General features: G+C 47.4%; 1 protein-coding gene across 1 annotated transcript; it reads left to right on the plus strand.

Annotated features, from left to right (window-relative positions):
• Nucleotides 1-601: 601 nt before the first annotated feature.
• Nucleotides 602-5381, plus strand: LOC124624113 (cuticle protein 21-like). The gene is made up of 2 exons (XM_047149086.1): nt 602-623; nt 4493-5381. The coding sequence occupies exons 1-2, from the start codon at nt 612-614 to the stop codon at nt 5267-5269; spliced, it is 789 nt and encodes a 262-aa protein (XP_047005042.1). The 5' UTR covers nt 602-611; the 3' UTR covers nt 5270-5381.
• Nucleotides 5382-18095: the final 12714 nt, after the last annotated feature.

The following is an 18095-nucleotide window of genomic DNA, read 5'->3' on the forward strand; positions in this document are numbered from 1 at the left end:
ACGATCTTCTAAGTGGAGCTGTTCGCCTGAAATGACAGACTAGATTTACCTTCCGTGCTCCTCGAGACGACGGCATGCTACAGTGCTTCTCGGCGCATTCTGTCTGTAACTGCTTCGGCGTCTTTCCCCGAAACGCTCGGCTACCGGAGGTCCTGGTGGAGGCCGCAGGCATTCCCGCCAGCCGGGTCCGCCGTTGGCCAACAATCCGTAACAAGATCGCCGTCTGTCCTACGGAGAGCGGCAGCAGGGGCGGCTTCGGCGCCGGAGGCCGTTTGTGTGCCACGCCACGAAACCGATCGCCACCGTGCACCTGTCCCCCTTCCAGAGAAAGACACTCGAGCACACGTCACGTCCCACAGACACACACACTCACTGGGCCCGCCGACGTCTTTCCTAAAGAACGGCGGCGCGCCTCGCCCTTACGTAATGGAATAATTATAAATTTGCCGCCAAACGCTGACCGAAGTAGAGCACCGTGGCCCGCGGCGAGTAGAAAGGAGCGGGGCTTACATCACGGGGGGACATATAAAAGCCCGCACAGCCGCTCGGACAGGCACACTCAGTCTCTCGCTCCCATCTCGACAGCCCACAACAAGGGGAAACCATCTGACATGGCGCTCAAGGTACGTGGTCGCCTGTCTCACCGCCTCGCAAATCGACCGCCTTCAGATAACAATGGGGACATGCGCGGTTTGTCAGTGGACGGTGGGCAGTGAGTCGATGTCAAAATTTCCGACGTCACATGGTGATAGTGCATTCCAGACGATGACTGGCAGCCGGATCTCACGCTGCGGAGTCGGCATCGTACATAGCTCTAGAAATTCATAGCTACAGGTCCACTCTCAATACTTGCATGACAGGCAGTCTCGGTCTGTCATAAAGCTTCTGAGACAGCGTTGTATCAGTCGTACAATTCATTCACTTCTCGGGTTCGTTGAACATATCGGGAATTCTTCCGCACTTCTCGGGTTCGTTGAACATATCGGGAATTCTTCCGGAAATACTCACTCCCATTTAATTTTTTTTGAAATCTGCCCGGGATCGGGTTTCATCATGAAATTGCTGCAACTTCTTTTACCCACTAAAATATGTCTTTAACTCTGCAGCGGAGTATGCGCTAGTTTAAAACTTCCCAGCAGATTAAAACTGTGCATCGGAGTGGGATTCGAATGCGGAGCCTGTCCCTTCGCTGGCACTGCCTGTAATGCTCACTCGGTACGGACACACTAGCGAAAGCTGAAGTGCAGGGTTCGAGTCCCAACCGGACACACACTTTTAATATAGTGCGAAGTTTCACGTTCTTTGTATATTTTCACAAATAATGAATGTTCTTTATTCCTAAGAAAAATCGGGCGTCCTAAAAGACTGAGAAGTTATGTTACTGGGATTATTAATTAATGACTAAAAATTCTCTAATCGAAACTTTTTACTGTCACTGATATCGTTTAAAATTCTGAATTTTGCTTGTTTTCCTTTTGCACTAATCATTAATAACTATTGCCGGCCGCGGTGGTCTAGCGGTTCTAGGCGCTCAGTCCGGAACCGCGCGACTGCTACGGTCGCAGGTTCGAATCCTGCCTCGGGCATGGATGTGTGTGATGTCCTTAGGTTAGTTAGGTTTAAGTAGTTCTAAGTTCTAGGGGACTGATGACCACAGATGTTAAGTCCCATAGTGCTCAGAGCCATTTGAACCATTTTTTTGAATAACTATTCATTCCAGCCAAATCTCTACCTACTGAAAGACATAAAACGTTTTTGTTTCTGTTGATATTTCAGTATATTTAGTCAGCAATTAAATTTTTCATATGATACAGTACTTGAGCTTGATTTTACGATTTCTACATAGACTTTTTCACTCATGCGGTGATTCTCTGTGATTTATTTGTTCTACTTGAGAAAGACATCTCTTTGAACAACTTTTAAATTTTAATTATACGCTTATCGGCTTTTCGAACAACTGTTTCAATTGGTTGCCTGTTTCTATGTATTCTAACTAAATTCAGTGATTTCGTCCACCAACGACAGAAAAAAAGCCTCGATTTGGCAGCTACTTAGTGAAACTATGAGTTCAAACCGAGAGAGGTGGTCAACTCACTGGACACGCAATCGGGGGGCAGAGGGGGGGGGGGGATATCTCCCCGGCTGGCCACCCAGATTTACGTTTTCAGTTTTCAGTCGTGATATCATCAAACTGGCTGAAACCCCAGCAATATATGAGACAATCCCGTGGCGTAACATACGACAAGTTCAATTGCAATTTTACGTTATAACTGTAGATTCAAAAACATTGCAAAATTTAGTTTATTGATCAGATGTTTCCCGCGATTTTGCTGGAAGCTGCGGACAAATGAAATCTGGAGAACTGATCATGTATTTAATCGAAAATACTACTGAGATTGACAAAAAAATGGAGGAAAATTCTTTGTTTCTGAAACCAAAATTTTAGAATTTAACTGCATGGTTAATATTCGGTGTTCTAGAGATGAGAAATACGCCTCTGTATCTCACACGTTTAGAATTGCATTTAAGATTTTGCAACTTTACGAATTACCACAATATTTAGCTCCAGTAAAGTGATTTCGAACTCTATTTATTTGTGCCTTAACGTATCTTAGTTGTCAGTCCCAGACAGCTGCCTCCAGTATAAAAATAATGGCAGTAGCTCCTTTGGTAATGGATATGGCTACAACGACTGATATTTCATCGCGCACCACAGATCTCTACGCTCACAGATGGTAGAGACGCAATCAATCGGATTCAGTTCCACTACACTAAAGCCCTTTACATTGTACGATATGGACTGTGCGATGGAGACTCTCCAGACGCTACACGGGATTGGATAAAGGAGGTTAGATACTAACTTCTCGTCAAGGTCATTACAGAAAGTGAGAGGACGATTTAGGGGAAAGTCAATCACAATCTAGTTGAATCGTCTGAAGAGAAGGTTGAAAAACCACAGAAATCTGGGAGTGCTCGAAAGGAATGAAAAACGTCATCCTCTTAAATTTTTTGAATAAGTGGGCAAATGCACGACGATTGTATGCCACTTACTAATATAGCTATAAACCATGACAACGCTGCCAACCGCGGTGGCCACGTGGTTCTAGGCGCTGTAGTCCAGAACCGCGCGACTGCTACGGTCGCAGGTTCGAATCCTGCCTCGGGTATGGATGTGTGTGATGTCCTTTGGTTAGTTAGGTTTAAGTAGTTCTAAGTTGTAGGGGACTGATGACCTCAGATGTTAAGTCCCATAGTGCTCAGAGCCATTTGAACCATGACAACGCTGCTATCGTAACACGAGAAAATTTCACAAACTAAGATCGCTAAAAAGGCATTTTATTCGAAGATCGGTTTCGACAGAGCTATACTGAAATCTTCGGTTCTTATGCTCTCTTGTAAAAATTCAGAAGCATTAAATCCGATGATGACAGCATAGCTCTGTCGAAATGGGTCACCCATTAAAAGGCTTTTTAGGCGTCTTGGCTCGTGAAGTCTTTTTCTGTTACCATACATTGCGGATCGCCGCCAAACTGATCATGTCTGGATTATACAACAACGCTGTTAATGTAGTCATTAAGGTCTGTACGTGGTTTTGGTACATGGATGCGTTCCAAAGGTCTCAGGTTAGAAAGAAACTATCCGGCTGCATAAAGACTTTTTCAGGGGTTGCTCTGTTTCAAACGGCGATCCGATCCCTTAGCTGAAAAGTCTGCGTGTCTTGCTGCGATGTAGAGGAAATTTGGTACTGTGAAGGATTTGCTAGCCGTAGGACGGCTAGAACGGTATGCATACAGCATCGAGAGGACGCTTCAGCAGCTACTTGAAGGAGAAGTAGCGGCTCCAATTGGGAAAACCGTCTTTCACGACCGAGAGAGCAGTCTGCAAGTTACTGTGTTCTGCTGTCCGATGCCAAGGACGCCGCTGGCTGGGAAAGTCACTGTGGTTGGTGCGTAACTTGTAGTCCGGAAGATCTGATTCTGGATTATTTAGTATGTTGTTGTATCTAAGTCCGTCACATTGACAGTCGATTGCTGAAGCATCAGGCCCAGTTAAACGGAGTCGGAATAGTTTCTGTTGTTTCCGTTATCAGCATCAGGCTTCCAATAAAAGCAAAGACGGCCGAAGATATCCGTCGCTAGGGTGTGATCACTACCTCGCAGCCTCCGTTTATGGTTGATTAACTAATCCAGCACTGAAAATATAATATCAGTTTAGTGATCGATCACGTCTCAGCCTTCAACCTTAGACGTACCCGGTGCCGGTGCCCAGCTGTGGGTGAAAATAAAGTTCATCTCTGTTCGCAGTTGGTTATCGTTGTAAATATCCAACTATCCGAATTTCAAGGTGTTGTTGGTTTCTGGCGTTACCTGGTATATACCTCTGATCGCAGTTCACCATGCTGATAGGCTACAGATTAACCGTTATCTAGGTGTGGGACTGGATCATAATAAATGTTGGGGAAGAGTGGTCTGATGTGGCTCTGTGCCCACAGTTCGTCGTTCTGGCAGCCGTGGTGGCCGTGGCCCGCGCTGGCGTCATCGCCAGCTACGGAGCCGCCCCCATCGCGCACGCCGCTCCCGCCTACGCAGCCTACGCGACGCACGCCGCCCCCACCTACGCGGCCTACGCCACCCCCGCCGTGGCTAAGGTCGCCGCGCCCGCCTACGCCTACGCCGCCCCCGCAGTTGCCAAGGTCGCCGCCCCCGCCGTTTACGCCGCCCCCGCCGTCGCTAAGGTGGCGGCCGCCCCTGTGGCTGTCGAGTACGACCCGCACCCACACTACAGCTTCGCGTACGAGGTGAACGACGCGCACACCGGCGACCAGAAGTCGCAACACGAGGAGCGCGACGGAGACGTCGTGAAGGGCAGCTACTCGCTGGTCGAGCCCGACGGCTCGGTGCGCACAGTCGAGTACACCGCCGACCCGCACAACGGCTTCAATGCCATCGTTCACCGCCAGGCAGGCGCCCACCCCGCCCCCGTCGTCGCCAAGGTAGCGGCGCCCCTCGTCGCCAAGGTGGCCGCCCCCGCCTACGCGGCCTACGCCGCCCCCGCCGTGGCTAAGGTGGCCGCGCCCGCCTACGCCTACGCCGCTCCCGCCGCGCCCGTCGCCTACGCCGCCCACGCCGCCCCCGTCGCCTACGCTGCCCACGCCGCCCCCGTCGCCTACGCGGCGCACGCCGCCCCCGTGGCTTATGCCGCCCCCGCTGTGGCGAAGGTAGCCGCCGCCCCCCTGGCTCTCTCCTACGGAGGCCTGAAGCACTACTAGAAGGCCGTCTTCACCGCACGCTGTACATACGACACAGTCACACATATTTTATACCATGTATATTGCATTTTACACGTTTTTATTGACATAAATAAACGAGTCATATAAAGTACCAATGCAAAAATTATTTTACCCCTCACAGCATCCTCATTTTCAAAGATGTTTACCTACGTTCTAATATGGCATTTGTAACATTCTTTCCCAGGGCGGCGGCGCGTCTCCTGTCGTCCTTTTACCTGCACCTACCTAAGAGCTCGTTGCAGCAGATCGCCGGTGGGAAAGCCGAGCAGAAAACTACCGTTCTGCAACTCGCACCAGGCTGCATACAACGTAACTATTCTAAGAACCGGGAAAAGGTCTTAATTTTGAACGAAAGATGGGTATACCGACAAAACCTCGGTATATTCTGAAGTCGAGAATTAAAAGTTCACTGCCAAGCCTGTGCTAATCCTGACACAATTATTCACAAACCCTTTCATTCACGTTAGCAAGTTTATGGTAACGTACTTCCCGAAAACTGAACAGCTACTAAGCACGGTCTAACAATACCACCACTTGCAAAGTAGGTTAGAAATCAGAATCATAATGTTGCTCACGCAGCATATGTTCGCTTTATCGGGCAACAACGTTACTGACTGTGGATGATATCGTCAGAATGGAAATAATGAAGTCACTGTAAAAAAATCATTAATTTTGGCGTTTGAATGGATTCCCACGTAGATTTCGTCGAAGTTGTTATGGCTCATCTTCTAGATTCTAGGGTGATTCCACTTTGACAGCTAAAAGGTCCAGATCTGTATTTTAGCAATATTTGAAGACCTAACAAATGCGTTTTTCAGAAAATTCTTAATGATCAAACAATCCCAGATCAGAACAATGGTATGGTAGAAATAATTTTTGACTTGGTGTTCACGATCCACATTTTTATTAAACTTCTTGTAAATTCACATATACTTCTTAATTGTCACACCATCAAGAAAAAAGTTTTGTGTCAATCTTCATATATTTAATTTTCCCTTTAACCAAAGACTTGACTGTTCTTTTACAAAGCGAAATAACAACTTAACTTCTGCAAAGCGAAACAAAGACAGCTCTGTGCGCATTCGCGCCAAAACGGTTACAAGTAAGTAAAAGATTACGACAGTCTCACAGAAATGAATACCCACAAGAATCATATCACTGTGTGAGCGACGTGGGTGCTATTCTGTCATTCTGCGCAACGGATTAATCTGAGATGTACCCTTTATCCTGTGGCTCCTGCAAGATGCAATTTCCACCCCCACACTACTACAGAAGTCAGACAGACGCTCCTAACGTTCTAAAGAGAAATGCCTGAAAAACTTTCAGCAATAAATATCTTCTGGAATTGTCCGCTGTAAGGAAATGACACAAAAATTCACAAAATTTCTTACGTAACTAGTGGGATACTTGGGCACTGGAGTAGTGCTAGTTAATGTAAGAAAAACATGAAACTAAAGAAAATTGTTATTTTTTTACAAAAGTTCTCAGAAATCACAATGGCACTTTTAGTTATGAACTGAACAAGTTATTTCCGGGTTATTTTTGCAATGTGAAGTTACCTCTTAAGGATAGGACTCGCTAATGAAATTTCTATACAAAGTTTAAGATTGTTATTGACTTGGCAGAATGGCTGAGAGCCGCGCCTACTCAGCTTGAATAATTATCCATTAGAATGTTGCTAGGTACGGTCGAGGTTGTCGCATGTGATATGCAGTGAAGTGTATTGTTGTGGAGGAAATATGGGGCTCGCAAGAGCTGTAGCGCACAATACCGTAAGCTGCGATGACTGCTGTCTGCGCCGCTCACTGTTGACAAATAAGATAACTCTCGTTCTATCTGGATTGACCTTCGCCAATCAAACTCTCCCTACGCCTTTATGAAGTCAAGGACTCCTATTCACCCCTAGTCTAACTATTGGCGTGGTACACCGATCAGATAACCAGTCCACCGTGATGCCACTCAAAAAGTCGCTTGCAGGCATTTAACTATAACTCTGTCCGTTCACACCGCACAATAAGTGTGGCAGCCAACACAGTGAACAAGGCTTAATTGCAAGGACTCAATGTAGAATTACACTCCGATTCACTCTTGACAGAGATGCTCTCCCAGTGAAGTACTGAGGAGAGACTTGTTCCTTGCTCTTTGAGTACATGTACGAGTGCACACGCTCTCGTTACGTGTTCTCGCTCCAAGAGCAACAACGGAACGGCCCCTCTCCATGCCAGACGTGAAGGGGTTTATCTTTCGGTCTCTTCCATTAGTCCTTCAGCTCAAGGTGTCAGGAATATCGTCTGACAATCAGCATTGCTCTTCTAAAACGGGAGAATGCCGTTTCGTTTAAGGCGGCCAATCCGGAAATCCGTAGCATTGGCGTTTGGCGTTTGCTGTCTCCCTGTGAAAACCTCTGAAACTGCATGCTATGTTTGTAAAGAATCTGTAGGCTGGGCGCTCCCACACAATGTAGCGGAATTTGCTTTTAAGCCAAATACAGGGTCGTTCTTCCTTTCACTCGGGCAAACGCTGTCTGCTCTACAGGTGGTCGCCAGCTGACATAGATAGGTTGAGTCGTCCTCTGAAGGGATAGGCCCCCTGGAGTGTGGTTTGCCTCTCTCAAACTAAAAGCTTTTGTGACCGTCGTGTCTTGAGTGTGTGTGTGTACGCCAGCCTCGAGTATTTCAATCTTGGTGCGCACTTGCGTTTTACTTGTTATTTGCATATCGTTTACATGAATTCATACAACATTGACTTTATCTTATCGAGTTTGGGTTCGAATGAAGCGTCTTGATGTGAGGAATATGATTGTGAGGGCGGAATATGTAAGCAATGAAGGTCAGGAGACCACGACGTCTTACAACTGTAATATATCGATACATCGGAGTACCTATACATTAATAAAACTAAATGTGAATATCGTCACAAAAATATGTCTGTTACTTCGCAGAAAAGTAGTACGATATTACTGGTATCGAGAACTGGGGTTGGAGTGCCGTAATGGTCACGTAAATAAAGAACCATTACAACGGATTGATCTTAAATGAAAATGCTCGCCATACTATTAAGTTTATCTGTGTCTAATGCACTCAAGTTTTCAGTCACCGATCTGCTCAATATGCCACATGGAATTACTGTCTTTTCACATACACAAAATTACCTAAAAAATCCGTATTTTTCCTGTAGGCAGTATCTATCTTACCCCTAGTGATACAGCCGGCCGCTGTGGATGAGCGGCTCTAGGCGCTTCAGTCTGGAACTGAGCGACTGCTACGGTCACAGGTTCGAATCCTGCCTCGGGCTTGATGTCATCACTTCAGTTTCTATGCTGTTCATTTTTGGAACACAACCTACGACCAGCTTAGAGACAGAAGTGTTGACACTTCCTGCAGGACCTGACCATCATTTTGCAGGATAATGCTCAAGCACTTACAGTGCAAGCTGTTACTGATTTGTTTGACTGATGGGGCTGCTAAGTGCTATAACCACCTACTGCACTCCCCTGACTTAAACCCTCGTGAGTTCAACTCGATTTCTAAACTGAAAGAAAGACTTCACGGCATTCGCTTCAGAACTGCTACAAATTCGTCGGTCAATAGACCGTCCCGCTCGAACTGTCTCAACTGGCACTGCTAAGAGTATCCTACGACTTCCACATCGCCGGCAACGGGTTATAACAATGCTGGTGACTACTTTGAAGGTCAGCAAAACTTTGAAACACGTATCTATTTTGTACGAGCTGTAAATAAATAGTTGCCACTATTAAAGTTCCAACGCTCGTACATACATAATATACACACATCAAATAAAGTTTTGTATCACCTCGATTCCGAGACTTCCGGAACCTATACAGAAAATTGGAATAAACATAATGTCCGCCCTTTTTATTGCTCATGAAAACCACACAGTGCATGTTGTACCACCATACAGCGAGACCTTCAGAGGTGTTGGTCCAGACTACTGTACACACCGGTACCTCTAATACCCTGTAGCACGTCCTCTTGCATTGATGCATGCCTGTACTCGTCGTGGCATACGATACACAAGTTCATCAAGGCACTGTTGGTCCAGATTGTCCCACTCCTCAACGGCGTAGATCCCTCAGAGTGGTTGGTGGGCCACGTCGTCCATAAACAGCCCTTTTCAGTCTATCCCAGGCATGTCCGATAGGGTTAATGTCTGGAGAACATGCTGGCTACTCTAGTCGAGCGATGTCGTTATCCAGAAGGAAGTCATTAAAAAGATGTGCACGATGGGGGCGCAAATTGTCGTCCCTGAAGACGAATGCCTCGCCGATATGCTGTCGATATGGTTGCACTACCGGTTAGAGGATGGCATTCACGTATCGTACGACGCCTTCCATGAGCACTAGCGGTGTACGTCGGCCCCACATAATGTCACCCCAAAACAGCAGGCAACCTCCACATTTCTGCACTCGCTGGACGCTGTGTCTAAGGCGTTCAGCCTGACCGGTTTGCGTCCAAACACGTCTCTGATGATTGTCTGGTTGAAGGCATATGCGACACTCATCGGTGAAGAGAACGTGATGCCAATACTGAGCGGTCCATTCGGCATGCTGTTGGGCCCGTCTGTACCGCGCTGCATGGTGTCGCGGTTGCAAAGATGGACCTCGCCATGGACGTTGGGAGTGAAGTTGTGCATCGTGCAGCCTATTGCGTACAGTTTTTGTCGTAACACGACATCCTGTGTCTGCACGAAAAGCATTGTTCAAGATGGTGTCGTTGCTGTCAGGGTTCCTCCGAGCCATAATCCGCAGGTAGCGGTCATCCACTGCAGTACTAGCCCTTGGGCGGCCTGAGCGAGGCATGTCATTGACAGTTCCTGTCTCTCTGTATCTCCTCAATGTCCGAACAACATCGCTTTGGTTCACTCCAAGATGCCTGGACACATCCCTTGTTGAGAACCCTTCCTGGCACAAAGTAACAATGCGGGCGCGATCGAACCGCGGTACTGACCGTCTAGGGATGGTTGAACTACAGACAACACAAACCGTGTACCTCCTTCCCGATGGAATGACTGAAACTGATCGGCCGTCGGACCCCCTCTGTCTAATAGGCGCTGCTCATGCATGGCTGTTTACATCTTTGGATGAGTTTAGTGACTTCTCTGAACAGTCAAGGGGACTGTGTCTGTGATACAATATCCACAGCGAACGTCTATCTTCAGGAGTTCTGGGAACCGGGATGATGCAAAACTTTTTTGATGTGTGTATAATATGACCAGGCAAATGTACGAATTTTAGCTCGTGTCCTTAGAATCAACATGCAGTAGTTCACAGAGAACGTGCCAACAAAGTCAGATCCTATGGTGAATTACAGCGATTCAGCAATTGCGCTCAAGGTCCTACACAGATCGTTTCAGTACCGCGGTATAATGAGGTCAATAACAATGAAAATGAATTTCTTCTACCAGTTTTTCAACATAAAATTTGTGAGAGAAGTGGAGAAACATCCTGAGCTATACATTTACACCCTCCAAGAATATTCAAGAAGGGACTGTGCGGATAAAGCCTGGAATGAGATTGCCAAAGAAGTAAACTTTTCAGGTATTTATATTTAGTTTTATTTTTACTGTGCACTTATACTTAGCGCAGTACATTACTAATACAAACAAAGCATACACAAGTAAAGATGAGTCAAATAAAAAATACAAGATGCAGCAGAATGAACAGGTACTGAAACCGACATGTATCTTTTAAATGCAGCAACTTCTCCGCCGGGGCAGTGATACCATTGGAGTTAGAAAATAATTTGCTAAATAATCTTTAATAGCATTAGCGGTAGAATGGTTATTTATTTTCGCTCGAGGTGGTAACGTGAAGCTAATGGGACTTGGAGAACCAGTGATGTTGACATTTTGGGCCAACTGTTGGCAGTGTGTTGACACCCATCTCTCTTTCTAACGTAGTTATGAAGTATGGAAACACATTTTAAGTTGTTATTGATCGTATTCTCATTCCGGCAACGTATCATACTACCAAGTATTTCGAATTTTTCAGTCGTCATACCAAACGTACATTTTCTACCTCGGATAAGCGGTAATTGAAAATTCGTTTTGCACTGTCAAGAGCTCGTTTTGAGTAATGTCTTAGAAAATATCGGCATAACGGGAAAGCTTCATCTCCTACAAATCAATAAGGAAAAACTCAGTCATCATAGTCATCAAAGAGAAGCTTAGACGGCTGTTGTATGTTAAGTAGTCTATTAGATAACAAGCTTTTAATTGCTGAGGCTCTGCTATCGAATCATCGTTACAATAACATCGGCATCTCAGTAACCTAGTAGTAACACAGAATGGAAAGATTTACAATTAAAATTAGCCAAACCAGTATCAGGAATTTTCTCTGTGCGAACATATTTCGCATCTGTTTTTGCGCCTATACGGTTTGGAAAGTTCCATGGGGACTGAAAGAGCTCAGCAATTTTTTTTTCACCAATCTTGATTAGAACATATTACGTAGGTGTCTTTCAATTCCGTCCATATGATTTGCTTGGTTTCAGATACTATTAGCCCAACTGTAATCTCTCCACCACAAAAGTAGAGTCCCAGAGAAACGAATGTACACCCTGTAACGAAATATCTGAAATTAAGCATACAGTTAAGCGAAAAGATTATGATCTTCAAAATACGGCGAGAAAAAACATTTATTTGTAAACAGTTAACCTTATCAATCAGTAACTCTATATTTAGATTTACGGTTACAATGGTTGAATGCAAGAAAAAGTGGAGGAACCTAGGGAGTACATTCGTGAATAATCTCATGTCCAAACCGAGTGGTAGTGGAGCATCTAAGAACAAACCCTATTACCTGATGGATACAATGAGTGGTGTGTGTACTGTAAGACCTTCGCTACACACACCATCAGATTATTTGACTTGTCGCTCTAACGAAGTAGGCGAATGTCAGCAATATGTCTCGTGGTCTTATCGTGGCGTGTTTATCTTCTGCCGTTACGTCAGAAGATAGAAATGCCACTTGCACGCTTAGAGTAGCAGATTGATGGTGACCAACTTCAAACAGAACTTGATTAATTTTCACACACATTTATTAAAATAATGACAAGCATAAACCTTACTTAACTTGATTCTGGATGCTATTTACAATTGACAATCTGAAGTTCTTTTGGTCTTGGTATGTTAATCTTATTCCCACATATCTCTGATACTTGACAAAGTGTCTATACATTTATCTTCATGGCTATGTACAGGAATATGGTAATCTTATTAGGCGCAGACTGAAACTTGACTATAGACTGGTACAGACTGGTGCAGACAAATGCAGACTGACTAATCGGAGGTCTGTACACTCGTTATAATACCTCCCCTTTGACACAAAGCCGCACAACCAGTCGCGGACTGCCGCGAAAGAGCTTCGGCTCGCAGCTCCCGGTAGCCTCCGGCTACCCAACGCCCCCAACGTGATTCTCACTTTCTTTTAGGGACTCTGAGGCAGTACCAGAGCTCCTTCACGGGACCAAGCCCGCGTGCTGCAGGCCATTCTTCTTCCGCACCTCCTTTAGGTGCCGCGCTTGCACGAACAGCGCATGTTAGCGTAAAGTAGGGACCACCCACTTCAATAGGGAACAAGAGACACTTCTCTCGCCTATCGAGAAAAGCAAAATTGTCGTTTCCCCCCTCCCACCCAATAAATAATCCTAAGTGCGAGATGGCGGACGCTGCTAGCACTTCCCCCGCTGTCACCCGCAGTAAGACTGCAACACACGAGGCGCGAAGATCGACTGCACCCGCCGAAACTCGCGCCCCGCCCGCTACCGAAGGCAGGGGAGCGGCTGGCGACGTTCGACAGCTTGGCGCGAAAGCGCAAAAGCAGCTTGAGTCGCGCCGGCTAATCACCGAACTTTTCGGGGCGGACGTCTCACCCACCAAAACAACTACACTCAACATCACCTTACACTCACCTGTCACTGGACAGTCATGTACCATTTTCCCACCGACGCCGCAGCCTCATAGATCGAGGCAGCGGCGGCGGATGTGGACACAGAAAACCACTACACAGAGCCCTGGCAGGTGGAGGGCCCAAAACGCAGACCCAGAAAAACACCAGCACAAACAAGCGAGCAACCAAACTCGCTAGGCAACCGAGCGGATCTGTTGTTACACCTACTAGCTCATCTCAGGCTAGCAACATTAACACAAAACAAAACGCAAACACAGCTGTGGCGAACAACAACAAAGCACACAAAGCCAAGCGGTGCCCACACAACACAAGACTGGTTTCCCCCCAGTCGTTATACAAAACTATGGGAACCTTAGTGCCCTTAACACTGCATTCGCGGAAAGGCACTTAAACAGCACATTACATGCAAAGTACTCGGGGGATAGGGCCTCACTGTACGTTGCCACAGACAACGAATATAAAGATCTTCTGACCTTCCTCAAAGATCGGAAGATCGAACATTACATGCACAGAACGCTGGACGAGAGAACCCAGCAGTACGTGATCAAGGGAGTGGATCCCAGTACCCCCAACGAGACAGTACAGGCGGCCCTTTGTTATCTGGGATTCGACTGTAAAAGCGCCTCCCGGATGACAGGGTTCCGTACACGCGCACCGTTACCACACTACATGGTTGAGTTAGCCGACACGGCTGTTTCCCGCGCCATCCTGCAGATAAAGAGCTTTCTGCGGATGGACGTACGTGTAGAACTTTACGAACCACCCTACGTCCCCCAACAATGCAACAACTGCCAGCGGTTCGGCCACTCGGCCCTCCTCTGCGGCCTGGTAACTCGCTGCCGCGGATGCGCTGGCAATCTCAGATCCAACACTTGCATACAAACACAGCCAAACCAGCGACGCTGTGCCAACTGCGGTGGGCCCCATGCGGCAAACTTCAGACAGTGCAGCTCATACAAACAGGCGCTGAAGCGTAAACAAGACAAGAGCAGGGTACTGTACGACATACCACGCCCAAGGCGTAAGGAACGGCGTAACGTTTGCCACGGTTGCACGCCCTGGCGGAACGGCACAGGCCGCGGAACCTCAGCGCCCTACACACACACGTGAAACAACCGCTGCAACAGCCACACAACAGCCACAGACAACACCTGAAACCCAACAAGCATCAGTACCAACACCTATGCCCCCAAACAACACGACCCCACTCCCGGAAATCACGTGCTGCGAAGAAACGCACCATACACAGGAAAACACATCCACACAAGAACCCCCCCCCCCCCCGAACCCCAAGCCCAGAGGAGGAATAGACGCACGCGTAAACACAGGGCGGGGAACACGAAACCACCACAACAGGCCACGCACCAACAACAGAACAGCAACATACAGGAAAACAGTCAACAAGACACCGAGACTGCAACTCACACCACCATACCCCTCACCACAGAAGTAACACAGGCGTCACAACCTCTGTCACAAAACACAAATGCCGCTGTCAACAACACACCAATACCTGCACAAGCGGCCGCTAACTCCACAACAGCACCTCAGGCTGCCACACCCAACACCCACACATCACCTGGGAGAATACTGGAAACACTATTCCCTCGACACACGACCGTTCAAATCCTTACCAAGGTGCTGACGGCCGTCACTACACTCATCACCCAGCTCATGAGCGCCGAACCCAGGCAATACTGGGCTGTCATACACACTGCCATCACAACACTCTTTCACACTCTTACATGAATAATATACCACACTCGGCCCATAACGCAGACCCGCACACACTATCACAGATCCTGTTCTGGAATGCAGACTCGATCCACAACAAAAGGGCAGAATTTGCCGCGTTCATGGAGCGCAAGGGAATCCTTGTCGCGCTACTGAGCGAGACTAAGCTTAAACCGCCCAAACAATTAAACTTTCCTGGCTACTGCGTCTATCGTACCGACCGACCGGGCGACGCCGTGGCAGGTGGAACTGCAATCGTCATACACAAAGACATTGAGCACACAAACATAGAGCTCCCTGAACTGGAAAAAATCGAGGCTACTGCCGTCAGAGTCAAGTTCAGCGGAGCCTACACCACACTGATATCGGTATACAACAGCCCTGTAGGCATTTCAACACGCGATATCAGCACATTACTCAACATTTCACCGCGAGTAATAGTCGCTGGAGATCTGAGCGCAAAACACCCAGAATGGAATTCACGCATACGAAATCTCAACGGCAAAAAACTGTACGAACATTCACTAGGCAGAAACTACATTATACTAGCGCCGACTGAGCCGACGCACATTCCCTATCAGAGGGGACACAGGCCAGACGTGATAGACATGACCCTCAGCAAGGGCATTATATCGACACTCAACGTTGCCGTTGAAAACGATCTGCCCTCAAACCACCAACCTGTAATACTATACATTGAGGAAACACTGCAGCACATGGAACAACGCAAGATGTTGGACTACGGGCGTGCGAATTGGACATTGTTCAAGCAAACGCTCGATAGCCACATCCCACCTATACACGAAATTAATGAAACAGCACAAATTGACGAGGCAGTAGAAACCCTCACTAACGCCGTCCAGGACGCAATGGCAGGCACCATACCTGATCGCACCTCACAACAACGCAGTGCGGCCCTGCCCCAGGAAATCCTGGGCCTAATCTCAATGAGGAACCGCATCAGGAGACAATGGCAGCGCACCAGGCGTCCGTACTTCAAACGGCACATTAACAGGCTACAGGGCATCGTACACGATAAAATACAAACACATAGAACACAACAATGGAACCAAAAACTCGAAGGGCTGGACACCGCACGAACTGGCGTGTGGCAATTAGCCCGACACTTCACCAGGGACAAAATATACACCCCAACGCTTCAAGGGCCTGACGGACCTGCATACTCAGCGGAAGAGAAAGCAGAACTAATGGCCCGAACACTCGCAGCGTCATTCACACCGAACCTGGTGTAAGTAGGCTGTTTAGGTGTTTTTTTGTTGGTAACGCCACCTCTGTATGAAAATCACTGGCTGTGCTATGTGCAGTCTGTGGCTGGTTTGCATTGTTGTTTGCTATTGTAGTGTTGGGCAGCTGGATGCGAACAGTGCGTAGCGTTGTGCAGTTGGAGGTGAGCCGCCAGCAGTGGTGGATGTGGGGAGAGAGATGGCGGAGTTTTGTAATTTGTCATGAACTGCTATATATATTATGACTATTGAGGTAAATACATTGGTTGTTCTCTATCAAAATCTTTCATTTGCTAACTATGCCTATCAGTAGTTAGTGCCTTCAGTACTTTGAATCTTTTATTTAGCTGGCAGTAGTGGCGCTCGCTGTATTGCAGTAGCTTGAGTAGCGAAGATTTTTGTGAGGTAAGTGATTTGTGAAACTTATAGGTTAATGTTAGTCAGGGCCATTCTTTTGTAGGGATTTTTGAAAGTCAGATTGCGTTGCGCTAAAAAAATATTGTGTATCAGTTTAAGGACAGTCTTGTAAAATTGTTCTAAGGGGACGTTTCACTGGTACCATCAGATCCAGTGTTCACACTTGCTACTGACCAGGAGGTTACACGCATTCTAGCCCAACCATCGCACGACGACATTCGACATGCTAGCACAGCCGACGTCTCCTGGGCTATAATGCATTCCGCTGCTATGAAAGCCCCTGGTCATGATGGCATTCAAAACCGTGTCCTCCAGGAGTTCTCAGATAAAGCAACTGAGTACCTAACACACATAACGAATGCCATACTAAAACACCAACACTTCCCCGCCTTTCGGAAGACGGCCAAGGTCCTGATGTTCAGGAAGCCGGGGAAAGACCACAGCCTCCCACAAAATTACCGACCCATCAGCCTTCTGAGCTCGCTCAGTAAGATTGTTGAGAAGGTGATTCTCAAACGTATCACTAGGCACTGCATAACAAATGACATCCTGAGACCGGAGCAATTCGGCTTCAGGAATCACCACTCCACAACACAACAACTCCTACTGGTCGTTGAACATATAACATATGGCTTCAACATAAACAAAGCTACAGGGGCGGTGTTCCTGGACATCGAATAGGCTTTCGACCGTCTATGGCACAACGGCCTCATCCGCAAACTCAGCGACGCGGGATTCCCCGACGGGCTGCTGCGTCTAATACACCCATACCTCACAGACAGGAGTTTCAACACTGACGTGCAGGGAAAACAATCAACACGACACGGTATACACGCGGGAGTAACCCAGGGAAACATCCTAGGGCCCCTACTGTTTAACCTCTACATAAACGATCTCCCAACCACACACAACACAATGATGGCAATCTACACTCCTGGAAATTGAAATAAGAACACCGTGAATTCATTGTCCCAGGAAGGGGAAACTTTATTGACACATTCCTGGGGTCAGATACATCACATGATCACACTGACAGAACCACAGGCACATAGACACAGGCAACAGAGCATGCACAATGTCGGCACTAGTACAGTGTATATCCACCTTTCGCAGCAATGCAGGCTGCTATTCTCCCATGGAGACGATCGTAGAGATGCTGGATGTAGTCCTGTGGAACGGCTTGCCATGCCATTTCCACCTGGCGCCTCAGTTGGACCAGCGTTCGTGCTGGACGTGCAGACCGCGTGAGACGACGCTTCATCCAGTCCCAAACATGCTCAATGGGGGACAGATCCGGAGATCTTGCTGGCCAGGGTAGTTGACTTACACCTTCTAGAGCACGTTGGGTGGCACGGGATATATGCGGACGTGCATTGTCCTGTTGGAACAGCAAGTTCCCTTGCCGGTCTAGGAATGGTAGAACGATGGGTTCGATGACGGTTTGGATGTACCGTGCACTATTCAGTGTCCCCTCGACGAT

The sequence above is a fragment of the Schistocerca americana genome, chromosome 1 (assembly GCF_021461395.2).
Source record: "Schistocerca americana isolate TAMUIC-IGC-003095 chromosome 1, iqSchAmer2.1, whole genome shotgun sequence".
Classification (NCBI taxonomy): domain Eukaryota; kingdom Metazoa; phylum Arthropoda; class Insecta; order Orthoptera; family Acrididae; genus Schistocerca; species Schistocerca americana.